Below are 18,763 nucleotides of genomic sequence, written 5' to 3' on the forward strand. Positions count from 1 at the left end.
GGTTGTCAAATCAAATGCCACCGACCAATGGAATATATATACAGAATACATTGCCTTATCATTAGACGAAAAACAAACTGACTAAGCGGTTGGTGTTCATGTGATAAGGCTTTAGGACCCAACTGGTAGGCTTTCGAATCCCACAAACGCCAGTTTTTTTTCTTTTGTGTGTATCTCTCAGCTTTTGCAATTTATTCAATTAATTAATAAGTTAGTATTTTCATTTATCCATGGTCGGTGGCTGTCAAATCAAATGCCACTGACCAATGGAATATATATAGAATACATTGCCTGAAACAAACTGATTAAGTGGTTGGTGTTTGCAACAGTCAAAATAGGCTGGTTGCAACAGTCAAAAAGGGAGTTTTTGAAATTTGGACTAAAATGGCAACAAAATACAAACCTCAGGGACCCAGATTTAAAAATTTTGAATTTTGGACTAAAGTGGGAAAAGTGAGCAAACCTCAGAGACCATTTTGGCTATTAACTCGAAGTTCAATTTTATAACTTTTTTAAAACTAATAAGTAACCTAAATAGAATATGTATAAATATTGGTTACTATTTAGCATTTATTTTTATCATTTTGACTTAACCAGAACAATTATAAAAGTACGTGACATTTGAAGAAAAATAATTTGATTTATAGTAAAACACTCAGAAAACTTGATTGATTATAATCTTTTTTAACTCACTAGTCCAACTATGAGATTTTCAATTAATACCTAAATTTTAATATTAATAAAAGGTATGTAATCAATTACACTAAGAAATAATTTGATTTATAGTAAAACACTCAGAAAACTTGATTGATTATAATCTTTTTTAACTCACTAGTCCAACTATGAGATTTTCAATTAATACCTAAATTTTAATATTAATAAAAGGTATGTAATCAATTACACTAAGAAATAATTTGATTTATAGTAAAACACTCAGAAAACTTGATTGATTATAATCTTTTTTAACTCACTAGTCCAACTATGAGATTTTCAATTAATACCTAAATTTTAATATATTAATAAAAGGTATGTAATCAACTACATTAATACAAAAGTTACGCTATATTATGAAAGAATATATTGAAATAAGTATTGTACTTTTAGTGATTATATAGATGGATTTAAATCATATTAATTACTCGTTATTTGTTTTTCAAAAGATGATTTAATAATCAATTAAAAAGCGAGAAAGCCATTTATCCCCCCACTAAATCAAATCTTAAAGTAGATCCAAACACTTGTCCAAAAGCGTCAAACACCGCATTACCTTCTAGTCCACGCACAGTGGCTCTTTCGTAATACTTTCAAACTCCAGACCCATTTCCATCAAAAGTAATCACTTGACTCTCGCCACGCTTTAACTTTTGTCATTATACTCACTTTGAATGCTCCCCTTTCTTTCTTCCCCTCAAACAATAAACATTATTATTTTTTCAAATTCTTTCTCATCTCGCCGAAAAAAAAAAACAACAATGTCGGTTTCCGGCCACACCTCCGATCACATTCCGGTTCACACCCTCACTTCCAAAACACCTATTTTAGGTCAAAAACTCTACGTCGTCATCGCAGTCACAGTAGCAGCTTTAACGACGGTGCTCTTGCTAATTATCATCCTTCTAATTTACAAACATAGATCGAAACGAAGACGTGTGATGCACGTCAACCGCAGCTCCGCACTGTCAACGGAAACAGTTAACGCGGTTACGAAAAGCTCGGATCAGAATGAGAAAGCGGTGAAGACGTTGATGAGTATGTTTGAGTTGGATAGTGACGATGGAGAAGAGAGTAAACCAATAATCAAAGTTGTTGAGAAAAACCTACATAATGATACTAGCTTTGGTAGTAACAATTCATGCTCCGGTTTAGGTACCGGTTCAGGTTCAGGTACCGGCACGAGTGGTAGTGAAGGGGCGTCGTCTTCTTCCGCACGTGCGGAGAATGTTAATAATATTGGGTGGGGTCGGTGGTTCAGTTTGAGTGAGCTTGAAACAGCTACGAACAGATTTTCAGAGGAGAATGTGATCGGTGAAGGGGGGTATGGTGTGGTGTACAGAGGGGTGTTGCATGATGGTTTGTCGGTGGCGGTGAAGAATCTTTTGGATAATCGGTGAGTTTTTTTTATTATTATTAGTTTGAATTTGAAATATGTTTGTTAATTGCATGTTTAATTGGTTGTGAAGGAATGTGGTGATTTGGATCTTTTTTGAAAAGATAATATGGGAAAATAGAGTGGAGGGTGTTTTAGTCTTTTAGATCTAAGATCACGTCGTTGCCGACGGTACTGGTGGTGGTGGCAGAGGGAAGTTATTGGGGTTACTTCATTACTCTCTCGTTTCAAGAAAAACTTCGATTGAATCGATAATCTTTTTTGCATTATAATATGTTTATATTAAATTTCGTTATGTGATGTATAACCGTATCAAATTAGGGATGGCAAAAAAGTCAAAGGATTTATAGATGATATGATATATTAGTTTTAAACGATGTAACAAACAGTATGTAGACATGTGGTTTAGGATCGAGTTCTAATAGGTAATTTTAACCGTATAAGACTGCACAAAGTGGAGTCCTTGCGAGCATCGAGATTTCACGGTAACAATATGGAACACGCCCTATGTGTTGCGTGGTGTTCCAAATAGTTCCTGATCGAACGGCATCCATTAGGCCACTCGGGGCGCTACGTGGTGGTTCAATGACCACGCGTTGTTTACCGTGGAACACCAAGTCTATAGGAAAAAATGAGGTAGCATGGTTGGTCATTGCCATTGGTTATATGCACCTTAAGACCATAAAACAGGGTCTCCGAAGAGTAATAAGTTATAGGCACGTAATAGGTTCTTTTTTTTTTTTTTGTGAACAACTAACCTTTCATCTTATACTAAATTACATCTCTCAAAAATTGAACCTTGGTCTCCTCACAAGAGGTAATTCATCTTGACCACTAAGCCAAATAGGTATGATATATGTTTATAATCGGGTATGCGACTGAGAGTAACAATACCTGTCCCTTCCCGTCCCGCTCCCATCCTTATTAGATGATAAAATATTTTTGATACACTTAAATATAATTAATTTTCTTATGGTACACTCGGTTATAGACCTGTGAATCAAATTCAACTCATGTACTATATCTCATTTAAATATGAGATATTGACAAGAGTCAGACCCTTTCTTTATTAAATGAGATATAGCACTCACTCATTTCACGGTCCACATTTGAATTAGGATATATATGATTAATTTATTGGCTAAGCAGAATTCCGTGAGTAATTAGTAGTCTCGTGAACATCAATGTCAGTTTAGAATTGTTTTATTCAAACGAAGTAACTATTATTTTAATATTATAGTCTTGTAGTCGTATTTAAAATATTAAGGGACATGGTGTGGTGGTAACGTGTCTCCACTTTATCTAAGGCTGAGGTTCAAATCCTGCAAGGTGACGTTGTAGGTGGATAATATGAGTAGATTAGCATTAGGAGCCTTCTAAAGAAATTAAAATATTAACCGATTATCTGCAAACTTCATAATGACGAAAAGTGTTATACATCAAACCGACCGCTGAAGTAAATGACTGATCCATTTTGAGTTGTTATTTTGACCCGACCTGCCATCTCTGTTGACCAAATAAATATGGATTGAATGTGTAGGGGGCAGGCGGAGAAGGAATTCAAAGTGGAGGTTGAAGCCATTGGCAAAGTAAGGCATAAAAACCTTGTTGGTTTAATTGGATTTTGTGCAGAAGGTGCTAAGAGGTATTCTTGGTGTTTTTTGTTTCTCCATTCTATAATGCAGTATATTTATATTCCTATATGTAAATTTGATTTTGGTTTGGTTTCGGATTTAAAATAATACATCTAAAACCGAACCAACTTTTTTGTCCGCTTAAACATTGCAAACCCCCCTCAATATAGGATGCTTGTGTATGAGTACATTGACAATGGGAATTTGGAACAATGGTTGCATGGAGACGTAGGACCTACCAGCGCTCTAACTTGGGACATCCGCATGAAGATTGCTATTGGGACTGCAAAAGGGTATGCTTGTCTTCTTTTTGCTTTACCTTGATCTTACATAGGGCGGTGGTTTTCATTCATTATACAGTCTTGATCCATAAACGACATCCAGGTGACAAAATGTGTGGGTTTGGTAAATTAAAAGGGTTGGTTCAAACAAGTCATCGTGGTCAAGGGTGAAACCATTGTTATCAAAGGCGCGAAGCGCACTCTAGGCGCATAGGCACCGATTAGGGCCTAGGCGATAGGCGCAAAAAAAGCGTGGGCCCGAGAAAAAAAAAGCGCACTTAAAAGAAAAAAATTAAAAATATATTTCGTAATGAAAAATAATATTTTCTTCAAATAAATTAAGCAAAACTTGAATGTAACTCCAAAAAAAAGAATATAAAAATAAAATAACAATAAAAATAAAATAAAATTTGCCTATTAAGAATTTACTTAATAAAAAAACATTATGTGTGTCTCCTAATTTACTTTCAACAAGAATGTGGGTCATTCAAAAAAAACAATAATTGCCTATGAAGAGTTTAGGCAACACGAACTGAACAGTCCTGATATTAAGGACTGAATAATCTTGGTGATAATGTGATATACGAACTTAAACTTACAGCCCTATAAATACTGCAGAAAAAGTGGAAATTACCAATTAAAAAAAATAAAAAGCATGAAACAATAAATACGCATGGGATGAAATGTCTGCGCTATAATTACCTAGGAACCATAAGCGCATTTAATGCGAGTCGCCCAGAAAAAGCGCCTAGGCGCCAAAAGCGCTCGCTTTTGACAACTCTGGGTGAAACAAGTCACGATGACCCGAAAGCCGAAACAATTTTTTGCCAATTTTTGTCACTTATTTTTATTAAACTGTTTGTGCATTACATATGATGACAAAAACTGTTTTATTACAATATTAGTATATGTATTTTTTTTCTTTTTGCATAAAATGCTTATAAGACTCTGTTGTTAGAAACAGATTTATGACAAATTTCGATCCTTTGACCCATTAATCCGTTTTCTGTTTAGATTGGCATATTTACACGAAGGCTTGGAACCAAAAGTTGTTCACCGTGATATTAAATCAAGCAATATTCTTCTGGATACGAAATGGAACGCGAAAGTAGCTGATTTTGGACTCGCCAAGTTACTTGAATCTGAAAAAACCTTCGTGACAACACGTGTAATGGGGACATTTGGGTTAGTTTTTATTTTCGCCTCTTCGATTTGAACGAAAGTTTTATCATCTCGAGTTTGAATCCAACTTCCACTGGTTTCTACCTTTAACTACTTGAAGGCCGCCTACCTGCGTGGCCCCATTGGTTAGCACGGTTATAAGAAAAAGTTTGAGACCGGAAACAAAATCCTTACCTTCAGTGATATTTGTAGATACGTGTCACCTGACTATGCAAGCACTGGGATGCTCAATGAGGGAAGTGATGTCTACAGCTTTGGAGTTTTACTTATGGAAATTGTTACCGGAAGGAGCCCGGTTGATTACTCCAGACCACCTGGAGAGGTAATTTAACAAATTTACCTTCTTTTACCTCACTTGTATGACACAAAATTTCCACCAATATATATATATATTTTTTTTTTGTTATTTTTAGATGAACCTGGTTGACTGGTTTAGAGGAATGGTAGCAAGTCGACTTGGGGAGGAGTTACTAGACCCGAAGATCGTTGAACGACCTTCTTCAAGAGCTTTAAAACGAGTGTTATTAGTGTGCCTTCGGTGTATAGATATGGATGCAAGTAAGCGTCCAAAAATGAGCCAAATTGTACACATGCTCGAGGCGGATGACTTCCCTTTCCGCACAGTAAGTATCTCACTCCTTTACGTTGAAGTCAAATCAAGTATCGAGCTCTAAGTGTTTTGAGTTGTTTATAATTTACAGGAATCGCGTCCACCTAAAGACCCAAACATGCGCCGACCAGATGCATTTGCTGTCAATAAGGTTTCTTTACCAACGGGTGGTGATGAAGATAGATCAACCTGGAGATGATTCTTCGTATACGCGGGTGGAGATACACTAGTTATCAGAATCTTTTTTTCTAGATACGATTGGTTTGTAGTTCGTTTTACTAAACTGAGATGCCAATGCTACAAGTATTAATATGTAAATATAGGTTGATTACTTCTTTGTCTCTTGTACTCGAACTTGATTGTTTTTTAATCAAAAGTCATCTGAATTTAGCATTTAGCAACACATATTGCTGACACTTTTTTTTGAACGGCCAACGAATACTTCAAATGTGCTACTGGCGAAATTCACCACATCGGGATACACTCACCTTCCGAATCGAGGAAAACCCTCACCTAGGGCCGAAGCCCGTGAACACTCGCCCCAAGGCACGACAGTGCGGTGAGGTAAAACCCGCACTGCTCATTGGTGATTGCTAACACTTGACTTAATACGTTGCAACATATCCAAGTCCAAACCCTGAATGAAAAAGATGACCTTAGGTTCCCGGAGGAACGCTTAAACTCTATTTCAATGATGTTAGCAGCCAAATCTTGGGGGGGGGGGGGGGCGCACAAACATTCATTAAATGGAAATGTTCAGAATAACCTTGTACCATATAGTTCTGATTCTATGGAATTTAGTTTACTGAAAGACTGTCCCACATGTTAAATAATCACCCATATCTTCCATTAGCGTTGACCCAATCTAAGTCAATTAATGATCTTGCCCAAAAATCCCGAACATTAACTTTTGACCCCCGGTATGTCTCTCTCTGATCTCTCTCTCTCTCTCTCTGATCCCTATCCTCGCCGGCCGCCGGTGGATCGACGAAGGAAGGACTTTAGGGTTAGCGTTCGAGGTCGGCCTCCCTTGGGACCGGGTTTCCCTTGTGTTCTCCTCGCCGGAAAACAAATCGCCGGAGGCTCGACGACGACGTGGTGCCCGGAATAGAGGCTGAGGTTTGACTTGAATGCATATTGGTTGCAGTTTCTAACGTTACCTTGTCCTCTATCTTGAGTTCTCACGGAATCCATTCGCCTTCTGGGATTTAGTTTTCGTTTTGAGCTCTTTCATGGAGGAAGATGGTCCATGGGAGCTCCCTCGCCATGTGCGTAAGAAGGAGAATGGTCACAACAGGCATTCTGACGACGAAGTTATGGATGAAAGGAAAGGCAATGGTAACGTCACTAAGTTTTTTATCACTAACCTACCGCCGGGGTGTAGGCCATGGGATGTTGCTGACTTTTTCAAGGTTTTTGGAGAAGTTACTGGGGCTTACATCGCAAGGAAACCGGAGAAAGCGGGAAGAAAGTTCGGGTTTATCAGTTTCAAGTATGTCCTTGACGTGAAAGGGATGGAGCGTGCTCTAAACGGAACTAAGATGGGTGGGTATAAGATTATTGCCAAATTAGCCAGATTTGCTAAAGAGAATGTTGGTTTACCCTTAGGAGCTAGTGAAGGTGGTGGTAAGGTTCAACCTAAGCAGGTTCATCAAATTCCGATTCATAACCAGTCGTCTTTTGTTAAAGGAAAAGGTAAGTTGTCCAGTGAGTTGTTTCATAATGATGTGAACGTTCCAGATCCCAAATGTAATCCCAATGTGGAGACTAGCAAAACTATCGAGATTACCGACGAAACGCTTGCTTTCAAGGACCTGATCGGCTGTGCATTAGTTGGGAGATGTAAAGACCTTATGACTCTGAGAAAGTTAAACGAGAAGTTTGCGGAAAAAAGAATTTTGGGGATTTCTTTGAGTTACATGGGTGGTCTGTACATGTTAGTGAAATTCGAAGATGATGTTTCGTGTATAAACTTTATGATGGACCAAGATTGTTGGAAGGAGTGGTTCTCAATCTTAGATCCTTGGAACAATCAATCCCTCCCTTTCGAGAGATTGGCTTGGGTCAAGGTTCTAGGAGTTCCTATGCACTTGGCGGACAATGACGTCCTTATTAACATCGCCGAACATTTCGGGAAGATAGTTCACGGCTCTCAAATGGAGGCGGGTGATGGTAATATGTTGGTGAGTTGGATTGGGTTGTTGGTAGGGGAAGGTGACAGAATCCATGACCACGTGACGTTAAGATGGAAAAACAAGCAATTCCGTGTGTGGATCGAGGAGGAAATCAACGACTGGGTTCCAGATTCAATAGGCCAAGTGGTTATTCCGGTGGATGGTTCGTCGTCATCGGGTTCGAGTAAGCGGGATAATATGCAGAACAATGATTACACTGGTGATAGCGACGGGAATCTTTTTGGTTCTCAGGTCAATCGCCGGTCGGAAAATATGTCGGTGGGAGAGGTCTCGGAAAAGGCTTTGGAAGTTAATGCGGTGGACGTTTCGGTTTTTCAGAAAAACATTAACGAGTTCAATCTCGAGGACATTGAGAACGACGAGGAGATCGGTAATTTGGAAAGGAATAATGACAGAATGGATGTTGGCAATCCTGAGGAAGTTGGAAAGACTCAAGTTTTATCGGATGGGGCCCAGGGTGGTAATGCTGGTGGAGCTCCCAATGTTGAAAAGGAACCGCAATGTGGGAAGGGTGGGTCCCAAGTGAACGTTGTCCCCTTTTTGCCTAGAATTATTGGACCTTATTTTTTTAATTCTTTGGACCATAACCTTAGGCCCAAATGCAAATCCCGCAAAATTAGGCCCAGGAATAAATCTTCTTCCCAACCTGGGAGATCCAGCCCAAACTCTTTAGACAGACCCAAAAAGAGACTTAGGGATGGTGGGGATTTCAAGTTTGACCTTAATGTCAGGGGGGACAATCTCGGTTCCAGTGACCATACTCCGGATCCAGGTGATGTGCAAGTCCATGCTCCGCTAGAGGAAACGCAAACCCCAGAGTTTAGGTGTGAGTTTGCTGATCTATCTTCTAAGAATAGTGAGATGGATACGGGTTTCGAAGACTTAGCTGGGGAAACAGAAGAGGTGGTCAAGGACACTTTTGAGGTTTGAGAGGTTGATGAAGTGGAGGAGACAATCAAAATCGGGAAAGTGCTTGGAGTAAACCTTGGAAATCATTCGGAGCTGGTCTCAGAAATCATCAAAGGAGAAGGTAAAAAAGTTGTGTTACAATGAATATTATTTCTATTAACATTCGCGATATTGTCGGGGGTGCCAGAGCCTCGTGGGTGAAGAATTTAAGGTTTTCTAACAAAGTGAGTGTCTTAGCGATCCAAGAGTCAAAAGTGGAGTCTGTGGTTAAATCGGATTTAGTAGGATTTTGGGGCAACAAGGAGTTTGAATTCACCAGTGTTGGGTCAGTGGGTCTTTCAGGAGGTTTGGTGTGGTTATGGGATCCCAAGGTGTTGAGAATTGATTCTGTGATTCGGAATAGGTGTTTCTTAATTCTTAAGGGTTCGTTGGCGGGTAGCGGGGATAAGGTTAATTTAATTAACGTGTATGCTCCGTAGAGCTCGGCTGCCAAACAACAGTTATGGTCTGATGTTTCAGCTTAAATCAATCCGACGGATGGTAAATGGATCCTCGTGGGAGATTTTAATGTGGTTCGATCTCCTGACGAAAGAAAGCATTCCAGTTTCAAACATGTTTGTGCAGATAATTTTAGCAGGTTCATCTTTGACAACAGTTTGTTGGAGTACCCGTCTCAAGGTCAGAAATTTACGTGCATTCGGGATAATGGGAAGAAGCTAAGCAAGTTGGATCGATTTTTGGTGTGTCAGGAGTTTTTTAATAAATGGCCTTCCGCATGTGTCAGAGTTCTTCCTAGTCGGCACTCAGATCATTGCCCGATTTTATTGGAGCTCGTTGATCTTAATTTTGGTCCCCGTCCTTTCAGGATTTTTCGATCTTGAATAGGGAAACCGGGTTTCGAGGAAGTCGTCAAGGAAGTTGTGGGTAATTTCAAATCTTTTGATCCTCCTGACATCAGTCTCTCTTCTAAATTTGCCAGTATTAGATCTCGGCTGAAAGTTTGGAGGGATGATTTTCTTTCGAAGGAGAGGGAGAAAGAAACTTTAGCTTTATCGGAATTGGAAAAGTTAGAAGAGGAAATGGAATTTAGGGACCTTTCGGAAGATGAAGAGTGGATCTTGGAGGAGAACAAGAGAGTTGTCAACGAGGTGGATATCAGAAAAAATTTGGACCTCAAACAGAGAGCTCGAAGTAGGTGGGCTTTGGATGGTGACGAGAATTCAAAGTTTTTTCACGCCATGATCAATAATAGAAAAGCAACTAACTCGATCCATGGTCTTAACATCAATGGTGAGTGGTGTTCCAAACCGAGCACCATTAAAAAGCAAGTCCTATCGTTCTTCCGTGAAAGATTTAAAAAAGATACTCCCATTAGACCTGAGTTTCTGTGTAATTTAAAGAAGATATCTGGATTGGATAGTGTTATGTTAGTTGATGCTTTCTCCGATCAAGAGATCAAAGATGCCGTTTTTGGTTGTGGGGATGACAAGGCTCCGGGTCCGGACTGTAACACCCCGTGTTTTCGAATGTCAAAGTCAAAGTCAAAGTCAAAGTCCAAGTCAACTTTGACTTCTTTGACTGTTAATGTTTCCTTTTTGCTTTTGTATTATGTGGAGTAAGTGTTGTCTAAATAAAATGATCGAATGTTTAATCAATGCGACCGATTTACGACTGTGAATAGTAGGAAGTAACAATGCGATAAAGTTAACTAATCAGTAATCAAACCGATCTAACTATCATCGAACTCGGAACTCGAATTACGCGAATTTTGGTGTGGTAATATTTACGCGTGTGTGTGCCTTATGTGTTACTTGTGCGTGTTTACTTTATGTTTTGTGTGGTGATCAATCGAAACTCAAATCGAAACTCGAAAAGCAATCAAACTCAATCGAAACCGACATCGAAACGTGAATTACAGATGATTGTATGTTAGATATAGTAGTTGGGACTGAAAGTAATTTGACTAGGAACTCTATCGTAATCGTATCATCGTCCATCGAAATCGAAATATCGAAAACCGTCGCGAAACACTCGAAAAGGGTTGCTGATCGAACAGGAAGCACCCTGATCGAACAGGCCAGCCGATCGAACAGGCTGTTCGATCGAGCAGGCCATTCGATCAGAGGTCCTGGCCGATCGGTTGGCACTTTCCTCTTTGGGAGGCCTATAAATAGCCCTGTTATTGTCACTCTTTCTACTTTTGGAAAGCTCTGACTGATGTGCGTGAAGTGTGTTATATTTTTGATGAGTATTTAAGCCCCTTTTTTTACACTTTTAGCCAAGTTTTAAATTTATAAAACACGATATTCACTAACACTAAACACACATATGGGCAAGTGCACCCATCGTGGACGTAGTATAGTGTTGGTAAGATACCGAGGTCGTCCAAGGACACAAGAGCTTTTAATACCGGTTTATCCTCAACGTCTAATCAAATCAAAAAGTTAGAAAAATGTTTTAAACTAAGAAAAATAAAAACTAACTAAATGCTGAAAATAAAAATAAAATAAAAACAGATAGACAAGATGAATCACTTGGATCCGACACGTGTATTAGTATAACCTTTGATTATTTTTGCACTTTTGCACTTGTTTAAGAGATTATCTTAGTTATTGTAGTAGGCCCCTCTTTTGAAGGCGACGTTACCCTCAACCCAGTAGTTTGAGTCAGCAAGGATACAATCCTAAAGGGTCGGATTATTGAAAGATAATGAATTAAGTTATTAATGCAAATTGTGGTAGGCCCCGCTTTTGGCGGTGACGTTACCCTCGGCTAAGTAGTCTGAGTCAGCAAGGATACAGTCCTAAATAGCCAGGTTATAGTATTAATAGTAGTTAACTTATGAGGGGGTCAAAGAGTTTGGATCCCCGCCATCCAATACCTATGGGCATTGAAGGAGATCCTACTAAATTTGACCCAGGTCCCAAGCAGGACCTCTAAACGCTGAACAAGGGCAAGACCCTTACCAAACCGTTCCCTTAACCCCCGACCAGGTAGCCAACATACCTCCATATAGACCGTGGAGATATGAATGGTGAAAATCTTTTATTTTATATAGACAGTAAAATAATGCCAAGACACCACGGACAAACGATAAGGAAAGATCACCTTTAACATAAGTAACTAGTTATTAAAGTCATTAATACAAAACCAAATAAAAAGTGCAAAAGATTAAAAATAAAAAGTATTATACTAAACACTTGTCTTCACCAAGTGATGTAAGAGACTTAGGCAAACATGGCCTTGATTGTCAAGAACTCTTACGATCAATCTTAGATCCCGAGACGACTCACACACTCTACGATGGACAATGGATGATGGTGGTGGATGATGGTGTTATGGTGGTGGTGGGTGGTGGATGAAGTGTGAGAGAGGTGGTGTGCCAAGGGATGAGAGAGAATGAAACCAAGCTCCTCTATTTATAGGCTGAACAGAAGGCTGGACACGGCCCCGTGTCCGCTGGACACGGCCCCGTGCCCGTCTGACATTCTCTCTCTTCATTAATTGTAATTCGCAATTACAATTAATGCGCCTGCTGTACTTTCACCACGCCCCCGTGCCCGCTGGACACGGCCCCGTGGTGGGCAATGGAAGCTTCTACTGGTTTGTCTTTTCTGCTGCTTCCTGGGCACGCCCCCGTGTTCGCTGGACACGGGGCGTGTTCAGACTCTGTTTCTTCTCCTTTGCTTTGGGAGGTGCCGTTGAGGGTCCGGGCAGTCTACTTTTGTTCCTTTTCTTGTATTTATGGTAGAATTAGTTGTCTTTTTGCTTCTTTTGTGATTTTGAGCTCATTTCATCCTGAAAATACAAAAGGAAGACAAAAACACTATTTTTCCAACATTAGGACTCAAAAAGGGTTAGTTTTATGCCTTAATTGATGTGATTTATATGTTGCATTTTACACACATCAAATACCCCCACACTTGAACTTTTGCTTGTCCTCAAGCAAAACTCTTTAAATGTGGCTTACACTCCAAAATGGAATAGGTAGAAGAGAAGTTTTTAGCTTGTCCTAGAGTGTCGGGAATCCAAGGTCTTTGTAAGTTTTATTTTTATTTATTTACAATCCTATTCGTTATGATTTATTTTGAACGTTTCATAAGATAAATTACTTATTTGGGCATAGCATGCCTTATTAAAATTCCATTTATATACAAGTTCACATACCTCACGGGAGATCACTCAACACTCGGCCGAAGGTGTATATTTTAGTGAATCACTCGAGAGCGGCACGGAACTTACGCCTTCCATAGGCTTGCCAAGCAATCAATCCTCCTCCTTTTTAACTTTTTACCTTTGTAAATATCAAGAGGACTTTTTGGGGTAAAGGGTTAGGCTTGGGTTAAAGGTGGTTGGTTGGTTAGTGGTTAGTAAAAAGGGCGAAAATCGTAACAAGCGTCGGTTTTCGTGAAATACCTTGTTTTTAGTGACTTTTTATTTTTTTTGAAGTATTTCTCCAAACAAGCTTTTATATAGCTTTTGTTTGTTTTTGACTTCATCACTATATATATATATATATTTTTTTTTTGATCGTCACATAAAAAGGTGAGTTTACGAAAAAGCGAGCTTGTTACTAAAATAAAGGGTGAAAAATAAAAAGGTTTTTTGGTGGGTAAAAAGGGTTTTGGGGTAATGAAATGAAAGGTTTAGGCTCAAAGGGGCTATCTAGGGGGATTTTGGGTAGGTAATAAAAAAAATGAAAAATAATGGTTTTGAAAGAAAAATGGTTAGTCCTAATGCCTCCATCATTTACTTACTTGGGTTTAAGTTGGTAAGGACCGGGAATGTATTGTCGTGGCAAGTTCTAGATTTGTAAGAACCAAGCGGCTATTCACACAAGAAACGAAAAATGAGCATTTAATCTAAATATGTATATTTTTGTGCTCAATAAAGGCTCAAAACTCACTTTTGTGGGAATGGGTTTTTAATGTGATCAAGTATATATAATCGAATTTTTAACTAGACTTGTTATGCCGTTTCATAATTTTCTTATGTTGGTTCTTTTTTTTTTATCACGGCGCTATCGGTTGTAAACTTCTAAAAATATAACCTTTTTAGAACTTGTTATTCCCAACTTAAACTAAGACAAGTAAATAAAAAAAGAATGAAAAAGTTTTTGAAAAAAAATTTGGGGTGTTTAGCGGTTCCAAAAGAGTTTTGTGTAAGGCTTGTGTTTAGGATTTTGCAAAATTTCAAGGTTTTAGCATCCCCCCCACACTTAAATTACACATTGTCCTCAATGTGTCCAAAAATAAAGTTTTTGGTTGATTAGAATGTGTAAAAGTGGGTTTAAAAGCAAAGTTTTGTGTTACTGGCATCCTGGACACGGCCCCGTGTTGACCGGGCACGGCCCCGTGGTCAAGTGCCAGTAACAAAAATTTGAGAATTGAAACAGAAGCCTGGACACGGGGGCGTGTCCGCTGAACACGGTCCGTGTCCAGTTACCTGAACTGGGTGATTTTCTGCAGGGGCTCAGCACGGGGCCGTGTTGGTTGGGCACGGCCCGTGTTGAGCCTTCTGTGATGGAGATTTTTGTCGGGTTGCTCTGTTCTTCTTGCATGGTTCCATTTTTCTCGTTCCCTTTTTCATCCATTACCACCATGAGTGTGTTTTATACTCACGACAACCATCAATCATAAAAACCATCATAACATTACTAATCATAGAGAGACATTACATAAAGATAAAGATAAAAATTACATAAATATTAAACTTATGGAGTTCTAGCCCTATGTTTTATTTTAATTTAGCAAAATTTCCAAGAAGCTACTAATCTTGGTTAGATAAGGCTTTGTAGAACTCCTACTTCCGGGTGTGGTTCTCCTCATATGTCGGCAAGCCACTCCTCTACCTCCCTTGGAAGGAGAAAAGAGGGCTCGTTCGCATTAGTTTGAGGAGTTTCAACTTCCGCTGGAACTTCTTGTGGGTTTTCCATGGGAGGTTCTGCGGGAAAGTCTCCCCACCCGGTAGGGTTGTTAACACCGAGTGCCAAGTTCCAGTCTTGTTGTGGAAGGACTGGTTCCATAGGAGGTGCTACCAAAATGTTTAACCTTTGGTGCAAAAGGTTAATCTCTTGGAAGCTGCTTTCAAGTCCCATTGTAAGATCGTTAATACGATCAATGAGGACCTCCTCTACTGACGTCATTTCGTCGAGAGCTTCCCTCAGTGCTATCACGTAGTGCACAAGTGTAGCTTCAACGGAGGGCCTCCTTCCCCTTCGGCTGTTTGAGGAATGAACGGATGATGTTTCGCTGTTTTCACTCGCCATTCTACGAAAAATAAACCAAAAGCAGTTTATATGACGAAACAGTTTCTGGACACGGCCCCGTGCTCATTGAGCACGGCCCCGTGTTCATCTTTCTGCAGAATTTTGGAGCAAGGAATCTTGGGTTTTTAAGTTATTTCCTGAGTTTATGCAAGCTTTTTGACAGTAAATAACTCTAAACAATGTTACATAACATGTTTTTACCAAGATTCCATGATCAAAACTCATTGTTCCCTACCACAAAGATTGAAAATTCAAACTTTTTATGGTAGTTCTTGAAGAAAGATGAAGAAGAAGGAAATGTCTAGAAGAAGAAAGGACAAGATGGTTTGTTGGAAACTTCTTTTAGACTTACCTAGGATTGTTTGAGAGAAGATTCCTTCAAATCTCTGTCCCAAGTTGGTCCAAATGTGCAGGATTTTTGGCTGCATTTATAGAAAACGACAGCCTGCTGGACACGGCCCCGTGTCCGCTGGACACGGCCCCGTGTGCAGATAAAATTCTGACACAGTTTGTCCGTATTCTGACGTTCTGATCAGAAGGGAATCTTGTGGTGGACACGGGGGCGTGTTGGCCGGGCACGACCCCGTGTCGGAAAGCTGTTTTATGAAGTTTTGTCTCTACTAAGGAGCTAATCTATATCGGGTGGCTCTTGACTTGTTGGAACAACCCCAAAGTGCCTAAGATACCTTAATTGTCCTATACTAAGGCGAGAACGCAAGAGGTTGTCGGTGAGGGTAATTCCTATTTTCATTCTAGGTGGACAAGTCCAACCCTTTCCCGGGCTCTCGTTAAAGAAGGTGTATGCCGAATCGCTCAGGTCTATGTATGCACTGAACGAGGTCGATGGGGAGTCCTTCACGGTACAATCGGCACAGGGACGACAATCGTCCACGTCTTTTCTAGGTAAGAAGGTATTTTCAGGATCAACGAGGTTGTCGGAATGCGGTTCCAACATTTCCTCATGGTCATCATCTTGGGATGGATCTAAAAAATCCTTCCTAAGTTCTTTTGACCAATTGAGAAGTAGTTCTTCTAGTTGAAATAACTCGTCAAGGAGCATTTCTCCTAGAATATCTGGCTGGGCGCATTCGAGGGAGAAATAGTGCTTATTTTTACTTTCGCCCCTCTTAAGGTTATAAGGAATCGGTGGGTCTATATAGTGGGGCCTATAAGTGAGAAAATAACATTTTAATTCCTCATGTTCGCCTCCACATATTCGACACCACAAACCATAAGAGTGCCAAAAGTAAAAAGAATTACTATTACTCATGTTTGTGTCAGAAATTACCAACCGCCGGGATCTAACGGTTCTGTTTTCAGCAACTGAATCTTGGGCACGGGGGCGTGTTGAGTGGACAAGGCCCCGTGTTCAGCCTACTGTCTGACTTAAAACAGGATTGCTAGTTCCAATGATTGAGCACGGGGCGTGTTCAGCAGGCACGGCCCCGTGTTGAGCTCTGCAGAAGCTGAAAAACTAAAAAAATCCTAAAAAATTAAAGAAAAATAAAAATATGATTAGGCCGCTGATTCCTAACTTTCTTAAAATCCTTGTGTCCCCGGCAGCGGCGCCAAAAACTTGATGTGCGTGAAGTGTGTTATATTTTTGATGAGTATTTAAGCCCCTTTTTTTTTACACTTTTAGCCAAGTTTTAAATTTATAAAACACGATATTCACTAACACTAAACACACATATGGGCAAGTGCACCCATCGTGGACGTAGTATAGTGTTGGTAAGATACCGAGGTCGTCCAAGGACACAAGAGCTTTTAATACCGGTTTATCCTCAACGTCTAATCAAATCAAAAAGTTAGAAAAATGTTTTAAACTAAGAAAAATAAAAACTAACTAAATGCTGAAAATAAAAATAAAATAAAAACAGATAGACAAGATGAATCACTTGGATCCGACACGTGTATTAGTATAACCTTTGATTATTTTTGCACTTTTGCACTTGTTTAAGAGATTATCTTAGTTATTGTAGTAGGCCCCTCTTTTGAAGGCGACGTTACCCTCAACCCAGTAGTTTGAGTCAGCAAGGATACAATCCTAAAGGGTCGGATTATTGAAAGATAATGAATTAAGTTATTAATGCAAATTGTGGTAGGCCCCGCTTTTGGCGGTGACGTTACCCTCGGCTAAGTAGTCTGAGTCAGCAAGGATACAGTCCTAAATAGCCGGGTTATAGTATTAATAGTAGTTAACTTATGAGGGGGTCAAAGAGTTTGGATCCCCGCCATCCAATACCTATGGGCATTGAAGGAGATCCTACTAAATTTGACCCAGGTCCCAAGCAGGACCTCTAAACGCTGAACAAGGGCAAGACCCTTACCAAACCGTTCCCTTAACCCCCGACCAGGTAGCCAACATACCTCCATATAGACCGTGGAGATATGAATGGTGAAAATCTTTTATTTTATATAGACAGTAAAATAATGCCAAGACACCACGGACAAACGATAAGGAAAGATCACCTTCAACATAAGTAACTAGTTATTAAAGTCATTAATACAAAACCAAATAAAAAGTGCAAAAGATTAAAAATAAAAAGTATTATACTAAACACTTGTCTTCACCAAGTGATGTAAGAGACTTAGGCAAACATGGCCTTGATTGTCAAGAACTCTTACGATCAATCTTGGATCCCGAGACGACTCACACACTCTACGATGGACAATGGATGATGGTGGTGGATGATGATGTTATGGTGGTGGTGGGTGGTGGATGAAGTGTGAGAGAGGTGGTGTGCCAAGGGATGAGAGAGAATGAAACCAAGCTCCTCTATTTATAGGCTGAACAGAAGGCTGGACACGGCCCCGTGTCCGCTGGACACGGCCCCGTGCCCGTCTGACATTCTCTCTCTTCATTAATTGTAATTCGCAATTACAATTAATGCGCCTGCTGTACTTTCACCACGCCCCCGTGCCCGCTGGACACGACCCCGTGGTGGGCAATGGAAGCTTCTACTGGTTTGTCTTTTCTGCTGCTTCCTGGGCACGCCCCCGTGCTCGCTGGACACGGGGCGTGTTCAGACTCTGTTTCTTCTCCTTTGCTTTGGGAGGTGCCGTTGAGGGTCCGGGCAGTCTACTTTTGTTCCTTTTCTTGTATTTATGGTAGAATTAGTTGTCTTTTTGCTTCTTTTGTGATTTTGAGCTCATTTCATCCTGAAAATACAAAAGGAAGACAAAAACACTATTTTTCCAACATTAGTACTCAAAAAGGGTTAGTTTTATGCCTTAATTGATGTGATTTATATGTTGCATTTTACACACATCACTGACCGAACCAGCCATTGTTCTTCACCTTTTCTCAGATTTCTCTCAACTACGGTAAGTTTTCACTCTAATTCTTGTACTTTTTTTATCATTACATGATTCTACACCTTTCTATCTTTCAAAACTTGATTTCTAACCGTGAAATCACCAAGATCTAAGTGTTCATGGATGATGTCATCATGGTGTTCTTGAAGAACATCATACTTTGGCCTCATTAAACCATGAATAGCTTATATCTAACCGATTTCCACATAGACAAACTAAAATCTATCATAGATCTAGACATTTCACGGTGTGAAAGATT

At 39.7% G+C, this 18,763-nt stretch overlaps 1 protein-coding gene across 1 annotated transcript; it reads left to right on the top strand.

The window, feature by feature from the left end:
• Positions 1-1,283: 1,283 nt before the first annotated feature.
• LOC110886056 (probable receptor-like serine/threonine-protein kinase At4g34500) lies at positions 1,284-6,217 on the top strand. Its single transcript, XM_022133818.2, has 7 exons — positions 1,284-2,107; positions 3,648-3,752; positions 3,912-4,034; positions 5,037-5,207; positions 5,397-5,526; positions 5,618-5,827; positions 5,906-6,217. Exons 1-7 carry the CDS (start codon positions 1,386-1,388, stop codon positions 6,011-6,013), a joined length of 1,569 nt encoding a protein of 522 aa, XP_021989510.1. The 5' UTR covers positions 1,284-1,385; the 3' UTR covers positions 6,014-6,217.
• The last annotated feature ends 12,546 nt before the right edge of the window (positions 6,218-18,763 follow it).

This window comes from Helianthus annuus, chromosome 10 (genome assembly GCF_002127325.2).
Source record: "Helianthus annuus cultivar XRQ/B chromosome 10, HanXRQr2.0-SUNRISE, whole genome shotgun sequence".
Classification (NCBI taxonomy): Eukaryota; Viridiplantae; Streptophyta; class Magnoliopsida; order Asterales; family Asteraceae; genus Helianthus; species Helianthus annuus.